This window comes from Chanos chanos, chromosome 3 (genome assembly GCF_902362185.1).
Source record: "Chanos chanos chromosome 3, fChaCha1.1, whole genome shotgun sequence".
In the NCBI taxonomy this organism is placed as follows: domain Eukaryota; kingdom Metazoa; phylum Chordata; class Actinopteri; order Gonorynchiformes; family Chanidae; genus Chanos; species Chanos chanos.
Window position 1 is genome coordinate 12,908,299 of NC_044497.1, and position 20,197 is coordinate 12,928,495.

Consider the following 20,197-nt stretch of genomic DNA (forward strand, 5'->3'; position numbering starts at 1 on the left):
TTCAGAGTTCCTCTCAGGTTCATTCAAAATGAACATTAGTTTTCATTTTAGAGAAAGCATTATCAAATCTGCAGTTTGCAACAATTAACCAACATGGGGAAAAAAAGGACATTTGAAAAATATTGATCTTGTCTTTATTTGGAGAAAAATAGCAATCTCTATTATCAACATTTGTCCTCACTGACCTCCTGTCTCAAGAAAGTCTGTCTAGGGGCAGAAATCCATCCATCTCCTGTATTACCCAGAATTAGTATGAACACAGTGTCTCGCCGCTGGGCTCTGTCTGAATTGAATTTCAACAGGGTTTAAACAGAGGAAAGCTCGCAGAAAAGAGTGTGTGAAGGGAGCAAAATGACTCCCTTTCATTCAGAATGAAAATGAAGCTCAACCCAGTGCAATGTTATGCTAATGTAATGTAAAGAGAGGGGTGAACTAGTCAGATAAAATCGATTAGCTAACAAGTCCAATACAATAACAAAAGAAGAGACCACACACAAAACTTAAAGCCTGTACAGTCTTCCTTTATCTACATCTACAAAAAAGATTAGCAAAAGAATGACACAAATAGAGGATGTACTGAATTGTCACTAGATATACTCATTCATCCAATCAGAAGGCTTTTCAGGCTCTTTTAAGGCATCTTTCTCATGAATGTTGGACTGTCTTGAAAGCATTCTTTTAATACATCATCGCCACTGATGCATTATGTTTTAGGATGACCACAATGTCAAGTTTTGTGAAGCTATTTCAAAGGAAATGAAGGAAATGTGATGGAAATGCATTAAGTTGACAGGCCGGGCCATTGCTAATGTGACTCTAGCCCCTGGCTGGATGAAGTCTCCTCTGCAATAAGACAGGGGTCATTTCATCGAGTTCTGTTGCCGGTCATCAAAGCAGACAGCCCGCCAATGGCGACTTTAATGTCACAGAGAGCTCTGATGGCATTCTCTTTGTTGCCCTCACATTTCACTCCGTGAACCCGCTCCTCTGCAACCCTCCGCTCTCAACCGTTCGCTCAGATAGCTGGAGTCGGCGTATGTCTAAAACCCAAATGTCTAATGTGACCTGCCTGAATTGCGTGGCATGCTAGTATTACCTGTTCGATCTGAAGATGTTACTGATTTTAGTTCACTTAAAAATTAATCAGCTTTAAAAGAGCATTTTGGTCACTGACATTTCTGGATATTGGTAACTGCAGTTAAACTGTAGAGGATTCTCTCTCTCTCTCTCTCTGTCTCTGTCTCTCTCTCTCTCTCGACCTGAAATATTGAACGGAGAAGCGTTTATGTACACACACAATCATCTCTTTGCCGAATCTGACGATGAGCTGTGTAAAGGAGTTGAGGGACGGCTGTGGTGGAATGGGGTAATAGATCCTCTAATTAAGAGCATTGCTGAACCTTAGTGACAAACTGTGAGCACACATCTCTAAGCACATTTGGAACACTCTCCGATATTCCACTCCAGCCCTCAAAACGAGATTACACTGAGATAAATCTAAGGACATTACAGGATTAAAATCCCAGAGGGAAAACTACATGGGGACTCCAGATGGGCTTTAATCACCATTGATATCATGGCATGTTTTTTTACTGTTGAAGTTATTACTGTATGCATTAAGTCCAACCTCATGTCTCAAATGCTGCTAGTGGCCACTAACTCTTCATGCAAAGCCCTGATGTTGGACAAAATGCTGGTCAAAAACTAAAGTACTACTTAAGTTTGGGAACATCTCTGAATTGAACCTATTGGAGCATGTGTCACTCTGTCTTTTTTGACAGTTTTTGAATAGCTGTATATAAACTTCCATAGTCCAGCTTGATTCTGAGTAATAATAATAATAATAATAATAATAATAATAATAATAAAAACTCCTGTCTCCTAACTATGGACTATCATTCCTGCACTAATGGATATTTAATGTCCCTTTTGCTGTCCTAAACTGGGACCCCTAGCCAAGGTCAGAAAAGAAACAGGCATTCTTCATTGTTCGAATAATTAGCATAATTCCAGTGCTTTATGGAAATCTACTTGTGTGCTTGCTAATTGGTAATTGTTAAATGTAATTCTTCAAGTTGGTCAGAAATTATATCCCAGTGTCATGTGTCCAGTGGGTGGAAATAATTGTTTTAAATTGGTTGCAATTATCAGTCTGGAGAAAACATAACTATGTGACTGTCATGAATCCACTTTAGATTTTGTGATTTGATAATACCAGCTTACCATTATTATCGAGCCCAGTTAACCTTGACAGAAGGATATTCCACATTGTTCCATAGCTGACAATTACACAACTTAAATTAGATCAGAACTCAGGACAAGCCTTCAATTATGGCAAGTGGGGGTGTAGTCTGGGCCTCAAATCTCCTGTCATTCTTTTATTCCACTCTTTTAATCATAACGTATGAATGGATGGAGAGAGAGGGAGAGAGAGCGAGAGAGAGAGAGAGAGATCCTGAGGCATTGTCAGCTCTGATCTCTGTCAGTTTGCCTCCAGGACTGATGTTAGCCATGATGGTATCCCTTCATCTTATAGTTCACAGTAGGGGGATCTCTCTCTCTCTCTCTCTCTCTCTCTCTCTCTCTCTCATTCATTCACTAGATATGAACCATGGCTGGGGGAGTCTGGAGGCTTGCTGGGGTCAGACTCGTATGCTCTCGTTTGGGTACCAGATGTCCGTTTTGGCTCACTTACTTTAAACAACCCGGGGACGGAACCTCAGAGGGCAGAAATGAAATGGATGAATAAGTCTGAAAACATCCTACATTAAAGTATGTTTGTTTTTTCTCGCTTGAAACATGTTGAGCAGACAGTGTAGGCTCTGGGTTAGAGAGAGAGGCGTGAGTCCAGCAGCTGCTGTGGTAACTGAGCTTATTTTGGAGGTTATTTTAGGTGCTGGCTCCTCTTGGCTGCCTTAGTTTGTTTGGCACTCACAGAGAGTCCATCCACAGCTCTACTTGTCAGAGCTGACACTCAGGCTAGTGAAATACTGATGGCTGTAGCGTCCTCTAACTTTGAACAGATTGATTGGTATATCTGTGTAGAGAGCGATGCAGTATCGACGGCCGAAGACAAAGCTCCTTTGTAGATTTTGACTCTGCTTGTTTTACAGAGCTTAGTTCACACGCTATTGATCTTAATTGTCTTAATTGTACACAATCGTGCATTGATCACTACGATGTCCTTAAAAAAGAGAAAGTCCGTATAAGGTGAATATCTACGAGAGGAATTAGAACATGACGGCATATTTTAATGTGCAATTTTATGTAGTTAAATAACGTATATCTGCTCATGAAGCATTTTAATGAAAGATGAAGACAGTTGGAATAATTTCTGAAATCTCTGTCAGCTATACTTACCTGCCTCTTCCTGTATGTACAGCAGTGAGTGCAGTGCAAACACAAGGGTGTAGTGAAATAAGCTGAGATCAGGCCCCCTCAGGCAAGGCCACTGCCAAAGTTATTCATGACAGCAGATGTATGGAGCAGTGTATGTGTGTTTATGTTGTGTGTGTGTGTGTGTGTGTGTGTGTGTGGTTGTGTTCTCCCTCTTCACCAAGGGCCAGAATAAAAGAGAAGCCTTCTCTCTGCTCATACGTGATACCCCATGCAGCTCACACCTTCTGTTGTCGTTGTGGTTTAGTTGACCCGTTTAAATGTTCTGATTGAAGGTAACTTACCAGATGGTGATTTCTGGCCGTGTTTCACAAAGTTATTCATTCTGAACCACTTTTTAGTACTTTGAGTATGAATATGATTCTGTGTGAAGGACTGTTCTGTGCTGTTCTTACCACAGTGTTCTCAGGCTTACAGCTTGGTTGCAGAGTCAGGAGTTGGGAAGCAGGTGCAAACCTATGATGATCAGTAAAAATAAACACGCTGAATAGATATGCGATCCAAACCGAAACTCTGTGCAACAGGGCTTAAGTGCTAAATCAACAGCAGAACGTTCTTTTTGTGCCCTTAGCCTCAGCCTGATGAAAAACAGCCTGTGAAACCAAAGTGTAGTGTAATCCATCCTTCCCACTGCAGAAAATTTGAGTGAAAAGTTGGGAATGCATTAAGATGAAATCTGTGTTTCAGTTCCAGGAGACGGTTTAAGATTTGTGCATTTGGGGTGCTGTGAAGTTGAGAGTCACAGGAATGTGCTCTTGCAATAAGTCGTCTTGGTTGTCTGGTTGTGTCTTTTTTTTTTTTTTTGCAACACACTAGGCTTTGCCTTTGTATGTATAACATATTGATGCATTTAAGCACCACTTGAATGTAGCATACACTGTAAACTGATGAGCAACATGTTCAGTGTAATTTGTCATTTGTTGAAGTGTTAGTTGTGCCTGCTTGTATTACCTGAAGATAAAGTTGTTTAGATGAATTTAATTTTGACAGTAACTGGAAGTGGTTCCAATTGCCTGTATTAGGCTTTTCCTTAAGCAACTACATACAAATGCATTGCTGGTGTTGCCGTTCCTTTTTAGGAACGTCTTGCGTTGGACATTCTAAACATAGAATAGTTCTATTCCACAGAAATAATCCAGTCGATCAATTATATCATATCATTAATTAATCTGAATAATTACTTGATCATTCCCACTCCTAGAATAGAGTCAGTAGTGCATTTGTAATGTCCTTCTTTGTCATGTCCTGTGTACAATTACCACAGGGGAGAGCTTTGTACCAAAGGCCTGTTGTGTGGAATCTTTCTAGTTTGTTTCTCAGAGTTACAATTGCAATGAGCCCCCTCCCTCAACCCCCCCAATTGGTCCGAGTTAATGAGAAAAGAAAGGCCACCTCTGTGTTGTTCCTCATTGTTGGAGGTGTGAAGAGGGGTTTTCATTACAGGTGAGTGGTGAGCTGGAACTTGTTGGGTTTTATTGGAATGGCGCAGAGAGCATTAAAGGATCTTTAACGATCTGCAGCACCAAGGGTGAAAAACATTAATAATACAAATCATAAACAGCCACTCTGACATCCTATTATCAGGTCAGCACTTACCCTAATTCTTTTTCCACCACTAATAATGCACAACACTAACGTATGCTTAATGGTGTTCTAGATCTTTTTTTTTCTTCCACCCTCCTGTGTTTTTTTTTTCTTTTTTTTTTTTTTAATGCAACAACAGTGGAATGGAAACATGCACTCATGTGATTAATTGAACTGGCTCCTGTTGTGTGTTGGAGGGAAATCCAGCTAGTCGATGAGCTCTAAGGTGTTACGCTTCAGAGAGATGTCAATCACTGTCGGAGCATGCTTGTGCCTTTTTCATTTTCATGAGCTGTGTGATTTCATCATCTGTTGTACATATCTAGTTTTTCAGAAGTGTTCACTCAGGGTTTCCGTTAAGCTTGTACTCAAATTTCCCCCAAAGGCTTCTGCAAATTCATAATGAGTCTTCCAAGCTTTACACTGCAGCTGCGACAATTACCCTATACATGAGATGCAGGTGCTATTTTTAATGTGCAGAGTACTGTAAAATGAAACGTAGGTTTGCCTGTGTCAATTTGGAAGTTTATCCAATTGTCTTGCTGCTCAGCTTGATCTCTTTTAGCCCTGTAGACATCATTGATTTCCTCTCCTTTCAGGGGTGTGGTTCGAGTGGATGTCAACCTTCAGGATGTGGATATTGATCAATGTTCCACTGATGGCTGGTTTGCAGGGACCCATACTTGCAACTTGACCAGTACGGAGGTGAGTCTACGAGTGTTTAAGCAGCCTATTGCACATGATGCTCTGCTCAACATCTAATGTGTGCACTAAACTGATGTGATGCTAGTTTATTTATTATGACCGTGCAAAAGATGTATGATATGACAGAGTGCATTCTTATGTACCTGTACACAAAGAATCTGCAGCTTTTGATACCACTCAGCTACATGGGAATATGGTAAAATATGCTTGAGACTGATTTTATAGCTTGGCTTCGGTCTTACTGGTCATGTTTTAATCCCTTTGCATGAACTTTCCAAACAGTCGATCAATCAGAAAAAAACCCTAAAGTTTCACCCAGTTTATCTAAATTGTGATCTCTAGAGTATTGCACTTTCTCTGGAGAACCTGAGAAAAAGTAATGCCATCTTTCTAAACTTTACCTTCAGGCCTTCAACTTATTCATTTAGTGAAACTTCTGTATCCTTCAAACCTGGTGTTTGAAGATTATTATTATTAAGGGGATGGATTTTACAGAAGTGCTGTGGACCTGACTCGTCCATAATGTATGTAATGTAATGGACAGCAGTAAGCTCTCTGAATAATTAACCATGCTCTTTGTCTATGGCCTACCCCATCTGATGGACCTTAAATCAAGGCGTCTGCGTGCGCGGGGTATATGTCTGAGTGCCAGACCCAGACGTGACCTTATTACCGATTTGCAGACAAAGATATGCTATATCCTGATTTCACTATGGAACGAGCGAGAGTGTGAGAACCATAAGTGCTTTCCTGCTTTGCGTCTTCTTCCAATTTCACATGATTCAGTGCTGCTGAACTGTAAAACATGCAAGGAGCTGTGTCTGCTGGAGGGGTGGAAGAAGCAGGGGGGGGGGTGAAGAAGAGAAACCCAATGAGGAGAGGTGGAGGAGGTGAGACAGGAGGAGGAAGACAAAGGGGAGGGGAGGGGGGGTTCCTCCAGCGATGCAGCCTATAAATAGCATTCAGGAGTGCACTGTAATCAGGATTTGTGCGGCACTGTTGTAATGTGATAAAACCGCATTGTACCAGAAGGCCCTTCATATGCAAACAAGCCTTAATTCTCTCTCATTATCCAGCCACTCTGATGCTGAAGCTGTTGTTCAGATTTCGTCAAATCTGTTTACTCCCATCTAGAACCAAAACAATCCATCTAGAACCAAAAACAATCCATCTAGAACCAAGCTCAATCCTGTAATGGGAAATTAGGAGATCGTTTTGTGTGATACCTGGTTTGAACTACGTTTACATGAAAAACTCCACTACCTCTGCATAGCTGCTCTAATTAGTGAGTTTTTCTTTGTGAAAGCTGTGACACATGCTATTACCAGTGTGCTTTCTGTATGGCTTTACAGTCAGTGCCTGTGTATCGCTTTCTTTGTAAAAGAGGGCTTCATAATGCGATGCAACGTTGGATGACAGTAAGAAAATGAAATGTTTTTGTATTTGTTGTGCATGCCCAGCTGATCCACTCAGTGATGCTCCAAAAACAGTTTGCCTCGTCAGCCGTGCAACAGGCGCAGAATTTTGGAGAGTCAGATGGACTGTCTGTCTGATTGCACATGTCAAAAATGAAACCCAGTCTGTCCAAAGCAAAAACTGAAAATAAACATGACACAGAAAGATGAATTGCTTATTTGTTTTATGTAGCTCTGTTACTTTTGTGAGCCGCTCTGAAAGTGCATCAATTGATCCACCTCAACTGGCACACTCAGCTTTTGTGTCCTCATTGATCATTTTCCACAGTTATAACTCTCCTAATCCACTAAACCTTTCCATGCCAAGTTGAGTAAACTAAAATAAATGTTCTAATATGCAAAATGCACATATTGTCAGAGTATAGAACAATTTTGATCTTCTCCACTTGTTCTCTCATGTCATCTTTTTCCTCCTTAAATTTTTTCTGGCCTGGTCTTCCACCTCATGTAACTGTATGTTTGTATGTTAAATGCTGACAGGAAGGCAAAGACTGAAATTATGGTTCAGAATAAGGCTTTAAAATGAGAGGGGAACAATTACTTTTCTTTATTCTCATCATCACTGTGCTGCGCTGAATGAAAGAATCATTTGATTTACCGTACATGTGGAGCATTGTGGTTGAAATACTTCTTATGCTCATTGCATGCACAGAGACGTATATACATGTTCAGAGAATGCTGAGTGTGTGATGAAGGGTGGTAAGTGAGGTTTACTTTCGGAGGTTGGACACACCATGGAATTTCTGCCTTCAATGTATTGCACAGCAGTTTTCTTTTTCAGTAGCCCAGGGGGTGATAAGAACAGCAGTCATAGCTGATAATTGTAATATTTGGTTTGTAGTAACAGCATGTATTACGCCAGACTCATTCATGGTGGAGTTTCTCTCTCCCGCTCTCTCTCTCTGCTCTCTTCCTCTCTCTCTCTGTTGCTCTCTGATCAGAGCTTTTCTATTTATAGACAGCATAATTCAACCGCAGGAAGAAGGAAATGAGGGTTGATTTATAAAACATATATAAGTAAACATATTTCATAATCCAGTGACCAAGAGACAGGTGTATGGCACGAGAGAGTCTATAAGTCAAACTGATTTAGACTAAGTCAGGCCTCCCCTGTCAGGACAATATACGACAATCAATTTGGTCATGGACTCATGGCCATAGGCCAACAATACCATTCAGTAACTAAGCACTTATTTTTGTGTGCAGCAGGTGGTTACTTGAGGAAATTGCCTCTGTTTTAAAATGATTGAATACCGCATTACGCAATGAACAGATCTGAAATTCATCTCATGAAGGGTTTGAGCAGTTAAAACTAAAAATGTTTGAAATTCAATAATTATTCATTCTTAACCAGTCTTGAGTTCAGTGTATTATTCTGTGTCAGAATGATAGCAGTTTTAATACAACACTGTTGTATTTGCGTGATGCACATCAGCATCCAATCCATAAAAATAAGTCATTTATATTTTGGATGATGTACCCAGAGCGTAAATATCTCTTAGCTGTAGGTCTGACTTTCCTCGTCCTCCTCTAATAGAACTTTCATTAGTTTGCTGTACAGTTCTTTGAAAGGGTCCTGATTTCTGCTCCAGGGTTTCTTACTGGTATGAATATGACTAAGACCGACTGTGTCTTGCTCAATTAGCCTCTTATACATAGCGCAGGCAGGAAACCTTCACGCCTGGCACACACTCAGAGACACCGAGTCCCGGCCATCAGTCTGCTCATAGAGAATCCTCAGTAACTTCAGCACCGGAACAGCTCACTAGAGTGCCGTCTCAGAGTACTGCCAATTGGAGTCTGCCAGCAAAGTATTTTTTGCAATAGATATTTAAAAATACGTTCGTGTCTTTATTATCAAAAGCCCCTGATGCTACTCAAGCGTTCTGGGGGAATTAGCAATGTGCCGGTGATATGTTCATTTGGGTCTTTTTTTTTTTTTAGTGAACCTGGAGTATTCAGGACCTTGGCTGCTAGGTTAGCATAGCCTCACAGTATCTGTGTGATCATGCTGTGATGTTCCCGCTCTGGTCCTGGCCACGCTAAATTAATGAGCTGCAGGAAAATGGCCATGGATAAACATGTTTGTTTGCTCTTTGCAGCAGTCTGCTTGACTGAGCCCTACTCAGCCAAGCTCATTTTTTTTCTTCAGAGTGATATTTTTTTCCCCTCCTTTTGCTCTACCACAGCTCACTCTCAGACCAACGTTCTTCAGCTGTCTCACGCTAATATTTAGCGACGGGACCCTGCTTGGCCTGGACGACAGCGGTAAGGCCATTCGTCTTCATAGAGAGAGCAGCGAGTGAGTTCATCTGCCATGTGCAGCAGCAGTGGCAGCTGGCTCTAGCCATATTAAACTGGGTGTCAGCATAACACCATGTAATTGGCTAATGCTGTATAAATCTGATCTGATGTCAGTGGCCACCCAAAGGCGACATGCCCCCCCCTCCCCCCAACTATCTTATGGGTGCTGTATGGGTGTTCTGAAGCTAGCATTGTTTCATTTATGCACCTGAAATATTTGTGTGTGTGTGTGTAATATTGATTGTCAGTTCAACTTTGATCAAGTCACCTTTGGCCTTGGGGTTAGGGTTGAAAAAAAAAAAAAAAAGAGGCCTCCAGGGTTAATGTGCTCCTTTAAGTCCAGTAGCTGATTTTCTTTGTTGAGTGTGTCGAACAGCATTTTTTTAAAATAATGAATTATTCAACTAAATCGTCAGAGTAAGTTAGACAATACACATTCACCAGATTTCAGTTGGCATTGGATATGAGTGATGACCAAGACTAGTTGTGAATTGATGTACCTTATCCTCCCTCAAGACAGAAAATCAGACAGAGGAGTCTTGTATTTTGAATAATGTTGAATGCATAAACCGTGCTTTAATGTACTACGGTAAGAACTACTTTTGCCTTAAATGTCCTGCCAAAAAAGTCAGTCTTAATTTCTTTACAGTCTTCCGGAAAGTACTTTTGACAGGTCTCAAAAGAAAAGTCTGTAATTGATGTAATTGATGGCAAAGCTTTAGGAACGGAGACTGGCACTTTGACATCAAAAGCAGATAGATTAAAAGTGGCTATTATTACATTAGCTTAGTTCATGGCAATGACTTTGCACTCTTCTGGGCTCTCTTATTCCCTGTCTGCTGTACTTACTGGAAGCTGCAAGATTGTATTAAAAATCAAATAGTTTTGTACTCCCTAACTCAGTGAATCTAGTGTAAACAGAAAATCTAATGGACTCAGGTCAAAAGAGATGAGAGTGTGGGAAAAACCTTCCATGAAAGGGGAGGCTGTAGACCAATGCCCATTTTTTCCCTCAGTCTGAAGTCAGACGTCGAGGAAGAGGAGAGGTCACTCAAGCAGGGCAGGAAGGATTAAAATATTAATATAACATGAGGCTCGGCCCATGTTAAGACATGAAAGAACATCCACCACATACACCCACATGTGCCTCTCATTTAAAACTCACTCTGAACCGTTTTAGTCTCCACCTCTTAAAAGCCCTCACAGAGGTAACGATTAATAGTCTGAGGGAGAAACTCTTTGATTTTTATATATCTTATCTAACTCTGTACCCTAGCTTTGACGCTAAACCGCATATTTTGCTTCATTTTCAGACCTGCTCAGTGCATTGTGTCCAGGCTGCCGGTCTGTCTGTAAAAATAGCTATTGCTTCAGCGCCCTAGAGATTTTCCCACTGCTCTAAACATTTTGCCATGCGGTGGCCGGGGCTCCAGCAAGACATCACGTCATCTCATTACTGACAATCGCCCAACACCCCTACTCTCTATTTTAATGAACCCCCTCTCGCTGGTCACCTGATGATGCACCCAATCTAAAACGCCCTCATATACCACATGTGAACAATCTTAATTACGTCATAGAATGACTGTCCCCTCTTCAAACGTCTGCAGTGTCGTCGAGATCAAAAGATTGCTTAAGAATTCTACTCACAGAACACATTGATGATCGTCCTTTTTCTCCCACAAAATATATGCATTCTTTTAAACATACATGTTGTCAAGGCAATCTGTATGTACTAATTATGAACGAGAGGTTTTCATAAAATAGCAGTTACACATCCTAGAATAAAGCACCTCCTCACAACTGAATCTCCCATGGACATACTGCCAACAGCCAGATGCTGGAGCAATTAAAGAAGCTGGACTCTACTGTCTAATGGTGTTTGTCAGAAGATCAGAGGACATGTCTTTATTAAAGTGTAGCCTCCAGCCTTGTCTGGAAGGCCTTCTCTGAACCAGCACTCCGTTAATTGGGTGTTTGGATTATTCTCAGGCTATGATTTCTACATGGAAAAGCTTTGAAGACTTAAATACACATGCCTTGAGGCACCCTTCCACAGTCAATCTCTCGTCAACATGTGACACAAAGCTTGGACTGAATTTAAATATGCTTAGACAAGGGAGGGTGTGATCACTGTTATCCTTTAGCGGCATGTAGAGTTACATTGAAATAGGTTTCATTATTTGAGTCAGGTAGGGATTTCCATTAAAGCGTTGAGATTAAGTGCTGGGTTTTTGATGGAACAGGTTTAAGCGGGAGAGAGTGGCAGTGATATGGCTTGGATTCAGTATGCTCGTGTGAACACATCTTCTTTGCATGCACGTGAAGAGAGTTTGATAAGGCATAACGCTGAGAAGGCAGCTGAATGTGGAAGGTCAGCACAGGCAACTGCATTGGTTTTTTTCTCAGCAACACTGACAACAAAATGAGTTCACTGACAACATCACTGATAAGAACAGTCACGACTAACATTAAGGCAAAATTATAACTGTCAGCTTCACCTTTCACACTGCATATAACTCATTCTGTGTCATGTAAAGGGCACATTGATTGGTTCAGAGATGAGACTTTCAAACTACATCCTCTACTATAACCCCAACTAGAAGATAGGAAAGAAAGAATGAGGGAGAGGTATTCTGAGATACAGACACAGAGGAAGGTCGGAGGAGGACACATCTGTCGTGTTGTGATGACAAGCCTCGGCTTTATTATCAAGCATGAAACTGTTTCTCTCTCTCTCTCTCGCTGTTTTTCTGTCTATCTCTCACTCTCTTGAATTCTCTCTCTTTCTCTCACTATCTCTCTCCCTCCTTCTCCCCAGTTCCCACTGTCTGCTTATCTGTGTGTGGCTGCAGCAGTGAAACAGTCTCTAGGCCGTGAAGCTGTTAAGCTCACTGGAGGCTCCTGTGTTTGTTACAGTGCGATTTTAATGGTTGTGCTGTGTCCAGAAATCAGAGCATGTTCTTCTTGACCATGTCCAACGTTTGACCCGTCACTGTGGCCAGTGTTTTGTCCCACTGTGCAGGCTACTCACCCCAGGCCAGACCAGATCCCAGAATATGCCTCGGTTTATGACTCTAATGAGTAGATTGCGAACAGTGTTATTACAATGTGAACCTTTACAGTACACAGCTATATTCAGCTACACTTTCAAAGCAACCCCCTGCTGTTTTTACGGCACCTCAAAAATAGACTCACTACTAGCTCATTGTCTTATTTCCCTCGAGCGAGCTTCACAGCTTGTGTTGACATGTTTTCTCAAACACAAAGCTGCCATGTAACATAGCCATATGTGAGGACGGAAAACATGTTGTTATGACATCCGTGAGACTAAAGTACACACTTTTCTGACACCTCAGTAGCTTCCCTTTACAGATGTTCCGCAGGGATGCCTGTCACCATCAACTTTTGGCCTTCCTCACCGAAGTGTGGTTTTTGTCTTACATTACCCAGTCATAGTGGTTACTTGTTTTAACAGTGATTTATGATCATTCTGGTTAAACAGCGAATACTGTGATCTATGTGAGGTGGTAAATGCATATGCTCTTTTGTTTAATTTCAATTCCAAGAGTATACATTAAGCTTGTGAGCATGTGTAATATAGATTAGGAGAGAGGGAGAGGAAGAGGGAGAGAGAGAGAGAGAGAGAGAGAGAGAGAGAGCCAGTGTCAGAAGGCACATTGTTATTTGTGAAGACTGTGCTCTGACACAAGCGTGGCATATGTGGAAGGGCCTGCTGGTGTGACAGCGTGACACCCTCCATTAAAAGGCTCTCTCCCTGAGTCACAGCCATGTCACCATGGCAATTAACATGTCAGCCACAGAGTGACTGGCAGCTGCCACAGCTGGTATTTTAACATAAACATAGACCATTTCAACATGCGCAAAGAGCATGTCGGCTCCAGGAATCCTCATTATTCACAGTTTGGATTGATCCGACCAAACCGTGAGTCGTATAGTATTGTAAAGATTTGTGGTTTTTTCTGTGTCTTTAATGTATTTTTTATATTATTGTTTTTGCTGATGTGGTTTCATGGTTTGCATTTTCTCCAACTGTACTAAAGAAGATGAATAGTTTTCCTTTATGCAAGACTAAGAGCATATGAAGTGATGTTAATTATGTTCCAGGTTCTTTGTAGGTGATAAAGGTCAAATGGAGTAAATAAAGCCATCACTCCAGTGGTTCTGTAATGGTGTCACAATAAATTAGTGTCTAAGCTGTCAATATAGTGATAAAGGAGAATGTATTCCACAATGCCCAGTTCAGGTTGTTAGAATGTGCTGCACTAACAACCACACAATGCAGCAGAGATCAGAGTTGAATGATAGTTGCTTACTGAGCTGAAACTGTGAGTGGGATAACCCCTCTGTTCAGCCTCAATCTATCAAAATACTGCTCTCTCTCTCTGTCTCTCTCTCTCTCTCCCTTACTTAGTCAGTCTCTCTCTTCATCGCTCCCTCTCTGTTTGCCTCCCTGTGCCCCGTTCCTGAGTTGATGAGAACTGAATGGATTGAAAGTGACAGGCTACTGGCCCTCTGAAAGCATCCTACAACCTCCCAGCTGTGTTAAAGTTTTGTCAGTGTGGAAATTAGGAGTGTGTGTAAGTTTGTGTATGTGTGTGTGTGTGTGTGTGTGTGTGTCTATTCAAACTTAATTAGAGTAGAGGAGTCTGAACATGTCTCCTGTTGGCCAGCATCCATGCCCTTTAGATCAACATCATCTGCAAAACCAATACTAGGCCGGATAAGAAAAAGGAGGGAAAAATTCAGAAGTTGTTTTTTTGTTGTTGTTGTTTTTTTTTTTGTTTTTTTTTTGCATGGATATAGTGTTATCAGATGAATGCAACAATCTGCAAGTGACTACCCTTGCTGTGTTGCACACATTCACATAAGTTCAGCAGGTCATTGCTTGCTCTAAGAGATTCATAAATAGGACATTCAGCTTACTTATTGCAGGGTGTATGGCTTTCCCTGATGCTGTGGACACTTTGGTAGTTTTATACTGAAAAGTATGACAGGGCTTTATACCTTATTGACGTCACTCATGGCTAGTGCTTCATTCATACATCTCTTACCCTTCCTTTAGGTGTAGTACTCTCTTTCCCAGTAAATGTGAAAGGACACCAGAATAAAAAGAATAGATAAACAACAAGAAAAATTCTCATTCATTTTATATGATTCATTATAAGGGATGGTTGTGCCATACACTACTGAGTGGAATTATTAATCCTAATCAATTAGTAATCATTGGATCATTCAAGTATTTTAAATTAGTATGAGTTACTACTGTATGAAATCAGATTGAATATATATATATATACATACATACATACATACACACAAATTGTTCATTACATGTGTGTGTGTGTGTGTGTGTGTGTGTGTGTGTGTGTGTGTGTGTGTGTGTGTGTGTACATATTTACACACACACACACACATACATGTAATGAACAATTTGTGTGACTAATTTCAGAAATCATTGCATAGTCTGAATTGCAGTGCATATACATTTTCAGTACTTCTTCGTAATTTGTCTGACAGTAATTTCATTAACACTGTGTAAAATTGTATTTGGTTACCAAAAATAGAATTGTACCAACTCTCTGTAGCTGGTTTCATTTGAAGGGGACACGAATAGTAACCAGCCAAATTACCTCTTAAATGCCTTCATGGAAAGCTATTCTTTCTGGGCTGGTCCAGCACTCAGACTGAAAATGCAGCCATTGCTCTCAAAGGATCTTGAGTGGCATGAATAGGGGCCAGAAATAGGCCCCACTTGAGACAAAGTGGATCCCTGTAAGCATCCTACAGTTTGGTGCTTCATCAAGGGAATCTCTACTACTACTGCCCTTCCTAACTGGTTAAGCTCACGCAAGCTTTGAGCATGTTGAATACTCTCTGAAGTTTTGTTTTCTTGTTTTTTGTTTTTTGTTCTGACATTAATAATTTGAATTGATGAAGCTGCAAACATGCCTTCTACTTTTCATGGGGGAAATGTTCTTAAAAGTATTCTAGTCATGGCTCATGAAATATTTTTAGAGAAGAATAATTTAACTGCACTCCCCATGAAGCAGAATTAATAGTCTTTTCTGAATTCAGCAAAAATGCAGTTCTTTAATTTAGATATTAAGTACATTATAAAAGAGCTGAGTGGATTGTGGCTGAGGCTTTTCATAGATGACACGTGTGAATATATAATTTGTGTATGAGATCAGTGTTTAAACATGTGCCATGAAATCATAAAGGTTCATGAAATATTAAAGGTTGCAGAAGATTTACATGAGTATTTTAAAGATGTGTTTAAAAAGACATCAAATGTTAAATATTTAGTATCTGTACCCTCCCCAGCAGTATTTTTTGTTTTTGTAATGTTTTCATATTCTGCGAATGGATTTACAGTAGCTTCAGAGAATTGTGCTGTGCGGGTTTGTTTGATTCAGTAATTGGTGAGAGAATTGTGCAGACTCAAGTGTAGGCGTGTGTGTGTGTGTGTGTGTGTGTGTGTATGCGAGTGAGAGAGGGAGTGAGTGTATGTGTGTGTACATGTTTTAGTTTAATCCAAATTTATGATTTTAATTTGGTAATCAAAAATTTTTCTTTTTTTTTTTTGCTGTGCAATGGTAATACAAGAGCTCGCTCCACTGTTATTCCTGATTGATGGTCTACGTGCGTTATGTTTAACCTCCTTCTCTCCCTCTTTTCTCTTTCTTTTTCCTTCCACAGTGTTTGCCTATCCCAGGTCATGGCTTTGTGTTGGGCAAATACAAATGCCACTGCAAAAGAGGCTTCTACCACCCAAACAGAGTGGCCATCAATGGCTTTAAAAGTAAGTCATCTCTCTAAGGTTTCAAAAATGACGTGTCTCTTTTACATGTCACAGAGTTAAAAGCACGTTGTATAATGACTCTTTATTGTTCAAGACCCTTTTCTTTTGAACAATAACAGCAGCTGACTGGCACCACATACGGTGTATCTTCCACAGTGGTCTTAGGCAGTGGCGTGATGCGTCGCGCTTTGTCGGAGTTAGTCTGGGCTGAACCTGGTATTCCGAATTCCACCCTCTCCACCTCTCTCATCCTCCCAACACTGTCCCTCATGTTTTATTCATTAGAACCAGCCCTGCAGAGATCTGAACCCTGTGGTTTTTGTCAGTCAGGAAGCCTGCTTTTTCTCCCTCCCTCTCTCCTTCCCTCACTCCCTCGCTCCCTCGTTCTCCGTCTCCGTTGGTGCCGCTCTGATTCGTGCTTGCAGATGACAGTGCAGCGAGAGCTCCAAACACAGAAGCATGCCTGGTCTCACACAGAGAGAGGGGGTAGTAATATGATTAGAGGCATAGAGGGCCAATGCATTACAGAAGCACTCTGCCGCTGTCTGCCCCACCACAGGGGCCGGTGCCGAGCCACGTAATCCCCACAGGGACATCCTTGACACTCTTTGAAGGGGACGCATACCGCTTATTTTCCCTTTGCTTGTTTTGAGGAGTTTTATTTCACTTCAACTCGTCCTCCTACAGGGTAAAAGGTTTTCCCATCCTAACAACAATATGCTAAAGGAGTTTCAAAGCCCTTATTTGGATGTTAAGCTCCGTCTGATGAATCTTCATCAAATTTTCAAAACACCAAGGAGAAAAATTGCCATTTCAGAGTGACTCACTGTTTAGAAGGTAGGAATCATTCTCTGCAGGTAACGCTAGGACATGCTGGTCTTGTCCGTGGTTAAGGATTCTGCCTGAAGATTAATGGGGAGAATGTGTGACAGAAGAGAAGAGAGGTGTAGATTGGATCCTCCATACTGTTCACATTGAGAGCGGGGGACAGCCAACTGGGCAACACTCTGGGTTTTTCCCCCTCCATCTCTCACTGCTTTTCCTTGGCTTCTCTCCAAGGCTCTCCCGCCTGAGTCCTCCGCTGAGTTTGTCCTTGTCAAAGTATCACAAGGTTGTGTGTGTTTCCTGTCAAAACCACTTGATTCTCTTTTAAGCCATTATCCCTGTGGTCTATGCCAATCCTTGCCTGAGGAATATGATGTAGACTCTTCATGTTCAGTCATGACAAGTCATGCTTAAATGATGAGATGAAGACATTGGTCATGCTGGTTTAGGTACACGCAGGTGATCATATAATACAAGGATTTTCTATATTTGAAACATTATTTCTGAGACTCTGACGTGAGAATGACAAAGAAAAAAATATAAAGGCAAGTACATATAGGGAGCTCAAATGTGATCTCCGCTAACTAACAGTTAACCAACATAAAACAATTCACCTGCATTTCCCATTCATAGTCTCTCTTCATTTCATTTCTGATTTCATGTCATTATCAGTTAAAAGAGAAAGCAGTATGCATCACAAGCTGAACATGAGCTTCTTTTTTTTATTGAATAGCTAACAAAAGGACATGGTTATAGGTTGGTCTGTGAGGAGATAAAACGATATGAATGGAAGACTGAGGCTTGAACAACTGGTGCATCAAAGTAATGGCACAGATGGTGCATCCACACCCACTCAGCCTAGCCAGCGCATGAAACAGTGTGAAGAGCCAAACATGAAGGCAGTGGATGGAATAGCCAGACAGCCGTCTGTCACCAGTGACAACGAAAGAGAGCAGAAGGGCATTTGTTTTGCAGAAGCTAACTGTTACCTGTTCTTGATACAAAATCAAGAGTTAGCCTGACATGTGTCATAAAATGACGGGGTTTTTTGTGAACAAGCTTTGTCTGTCTCCTATCACAGGAAAGATCGGACAAGGAAAGATTGTTTACGGACAGCCATACGGTAAAGATGAGCTGGAAGGCTCCAGTCACTGTCTCCCCTGCCAGGAGGGTTGCACCTTCTGCAAAGACAACACACCCTGCATCGCCCATGGCGACGGGTACCTACGTATGACGGTGCTGTCCTTCCAGGGCCTGTGCATGCTGGTGGACTTCATCAGCATGGTGCTGATCTATCACTTCCGCAGGAACAAGGTGAGCTAGCACTGCAGGTGGGAACTCATTAAGACCGGGCTTGTTTCTTCCAGATACATCCTGCTCTTAATGAAGAGGGAGAGGTGTCACCAAGCAACACTGCTCACACATGTTCATAAACACACATCCACGCTTATACCCGTGTACAGTGAGGAGAGTAATAAAATGAGTAAATAAACTTGATGCCATTTATTTGCTTGGGGGACTAGCAGTAAGGACATGATATGTGTTGCGTTCTGTTAGGTTCAGTCAGATTAGACAAGACGTGCACTGATGGATTAAAGGAGGTGCTTTGAAGAGTATTAAAGAACTGGTAGGAGCTATAGCTGCAAGATGCGGAGATGTGGTTTGATGATGTTTTGAAGGGGTGAAAGGAAAGCAAGGTGGGGTGGGGGGGGAAGAGAGCGAGAAAGAGAGAGAGTGTGGAGCGAGAGGGAGAGAGAGAAAGAGAGAGAGTGTGGCGAGAGAGGGGGAGAGAGTGTGGAGAGAGAGAGAGAGAGAGAGAGAGAGAGTGGTTCAACTGAGGCCTGCCTATCTTAGAGCTTATTTAGCTGCAGTATAAAGGTGTTTTTGTGGCATCCCTCCATGCATGACTTTATAAACAGAGCAGCCTCCTCCTCTACCCACACAAACACACACACGCGCACACACACACACACACACAGACACACACACACAATAAAACTCTAAAGCTCCCGAAGAAAAGGAAAGAAATCCCTTCAAATGTGTTTGAAAGGAAGCTCTCTCTATGATATAAAATTCGCTTTTAGCCTAGCTGGTTATTCAAGTGCTGTCTTTCCCTTGTGGATGTTCTTTGGCCGTAAATACAAGCAATGCAATCGGTTCTTCCTCTTACAATGACTGATGATTAAAAATACCAATTATTGCTCAGCCATGAGTACATCAAATGGCACAATGTTTTGGTGTACCCGAGGTAGCTTTATTTTTACTGTTACAGTCATATAGACGTGGTCTGGGTAGAAATGTTTGAGCTGTACTCAAGGCTTCTCACACCTTGGCCGTTGTGCACGGTTCACCAGCCTGCCAGGGAGACATGCTATTTTTAGAATCCAGAGAGGATCAAATTCGGTTTCGTTAACTCAGTATATTTCTGACATCTAAATAAATGTTACGCGTTTATTACAAACAATGAAGCGAAATGAAATGAAACATGCGTAATGCTGATTAACTCTGCAATGCAAATCACATGCCTGACAACACTCCAGGGCCATTTGTGCACACGGTTCTGAACAGATTGCGTGATGCTAAGGTCAGCACCCTTTTGAACTACAGCCTGCGAGCTCTCTGCTGTGTTAAACCCTACACTGAGATTCTGCTTTAATTAGATTTATTGAGGACTTTCTCTTGACATATCCGCTGTCCGACGCCTGTATTCAGTGGACAGGTGCATAGTCACAAACCATACACTCAGAAGAAGAAATTGCCTGGAGATGTGTTTATCCACAGCAAATGCATGATATGATAGAGTTGTTTTTTTTTTTATTTGTTGTGACTACAAAGAAGTTGTATTGATCCCGTCTTTTTACATTCCCATAAGTCAGTCGATATGTCGGGGTGTTTTTTGTTTTGTTTTGTTTTGATTATGTTGGCATTTGATTTTTCTCAATTTCAAAATTTATTTTGGCAACATATGAAGCAAATATATAAACAGGATGAAAGTCTAAGTGAAGCAGACAGGTGTTTGGATTGGAATTTCGGTTCAATTTCAGCTGGAGCCTGTGCTGCGGCTCTAGACCATTTGATTTCA

General features: G+C 41.3%; 1 protein-coding gene across 1 annotated transcript in view; it reads left to right on the forward strand.

Annotated features, from left to right (window-relative positions):
• gpr158a (G protein-coupled receptor 158a) overlaps window positions 1-20,197 on the forward strand; it is a 44,676-nt gene that overhangs the window by 3,844 nt on the left and 20,635 nt on the right. The window contains exons 2-4 of the mRNA XM_030768368.1: window positions 5,580-5,685; window positions 16,188-16,290; window positions 18,197-18,429. Of these exons, the coding sequence (XP_030624228.1) occupies window positions 5,580-5,685; window positions 16,188-16,290; window positions 18,197-18,429 (442 nt within the window). The remainder of the gene's footprint in view (window positions 1-5,579; window positions 5,686-16,187; window positions 16,291-18,196; window positions 18,430-20,197) is intronic.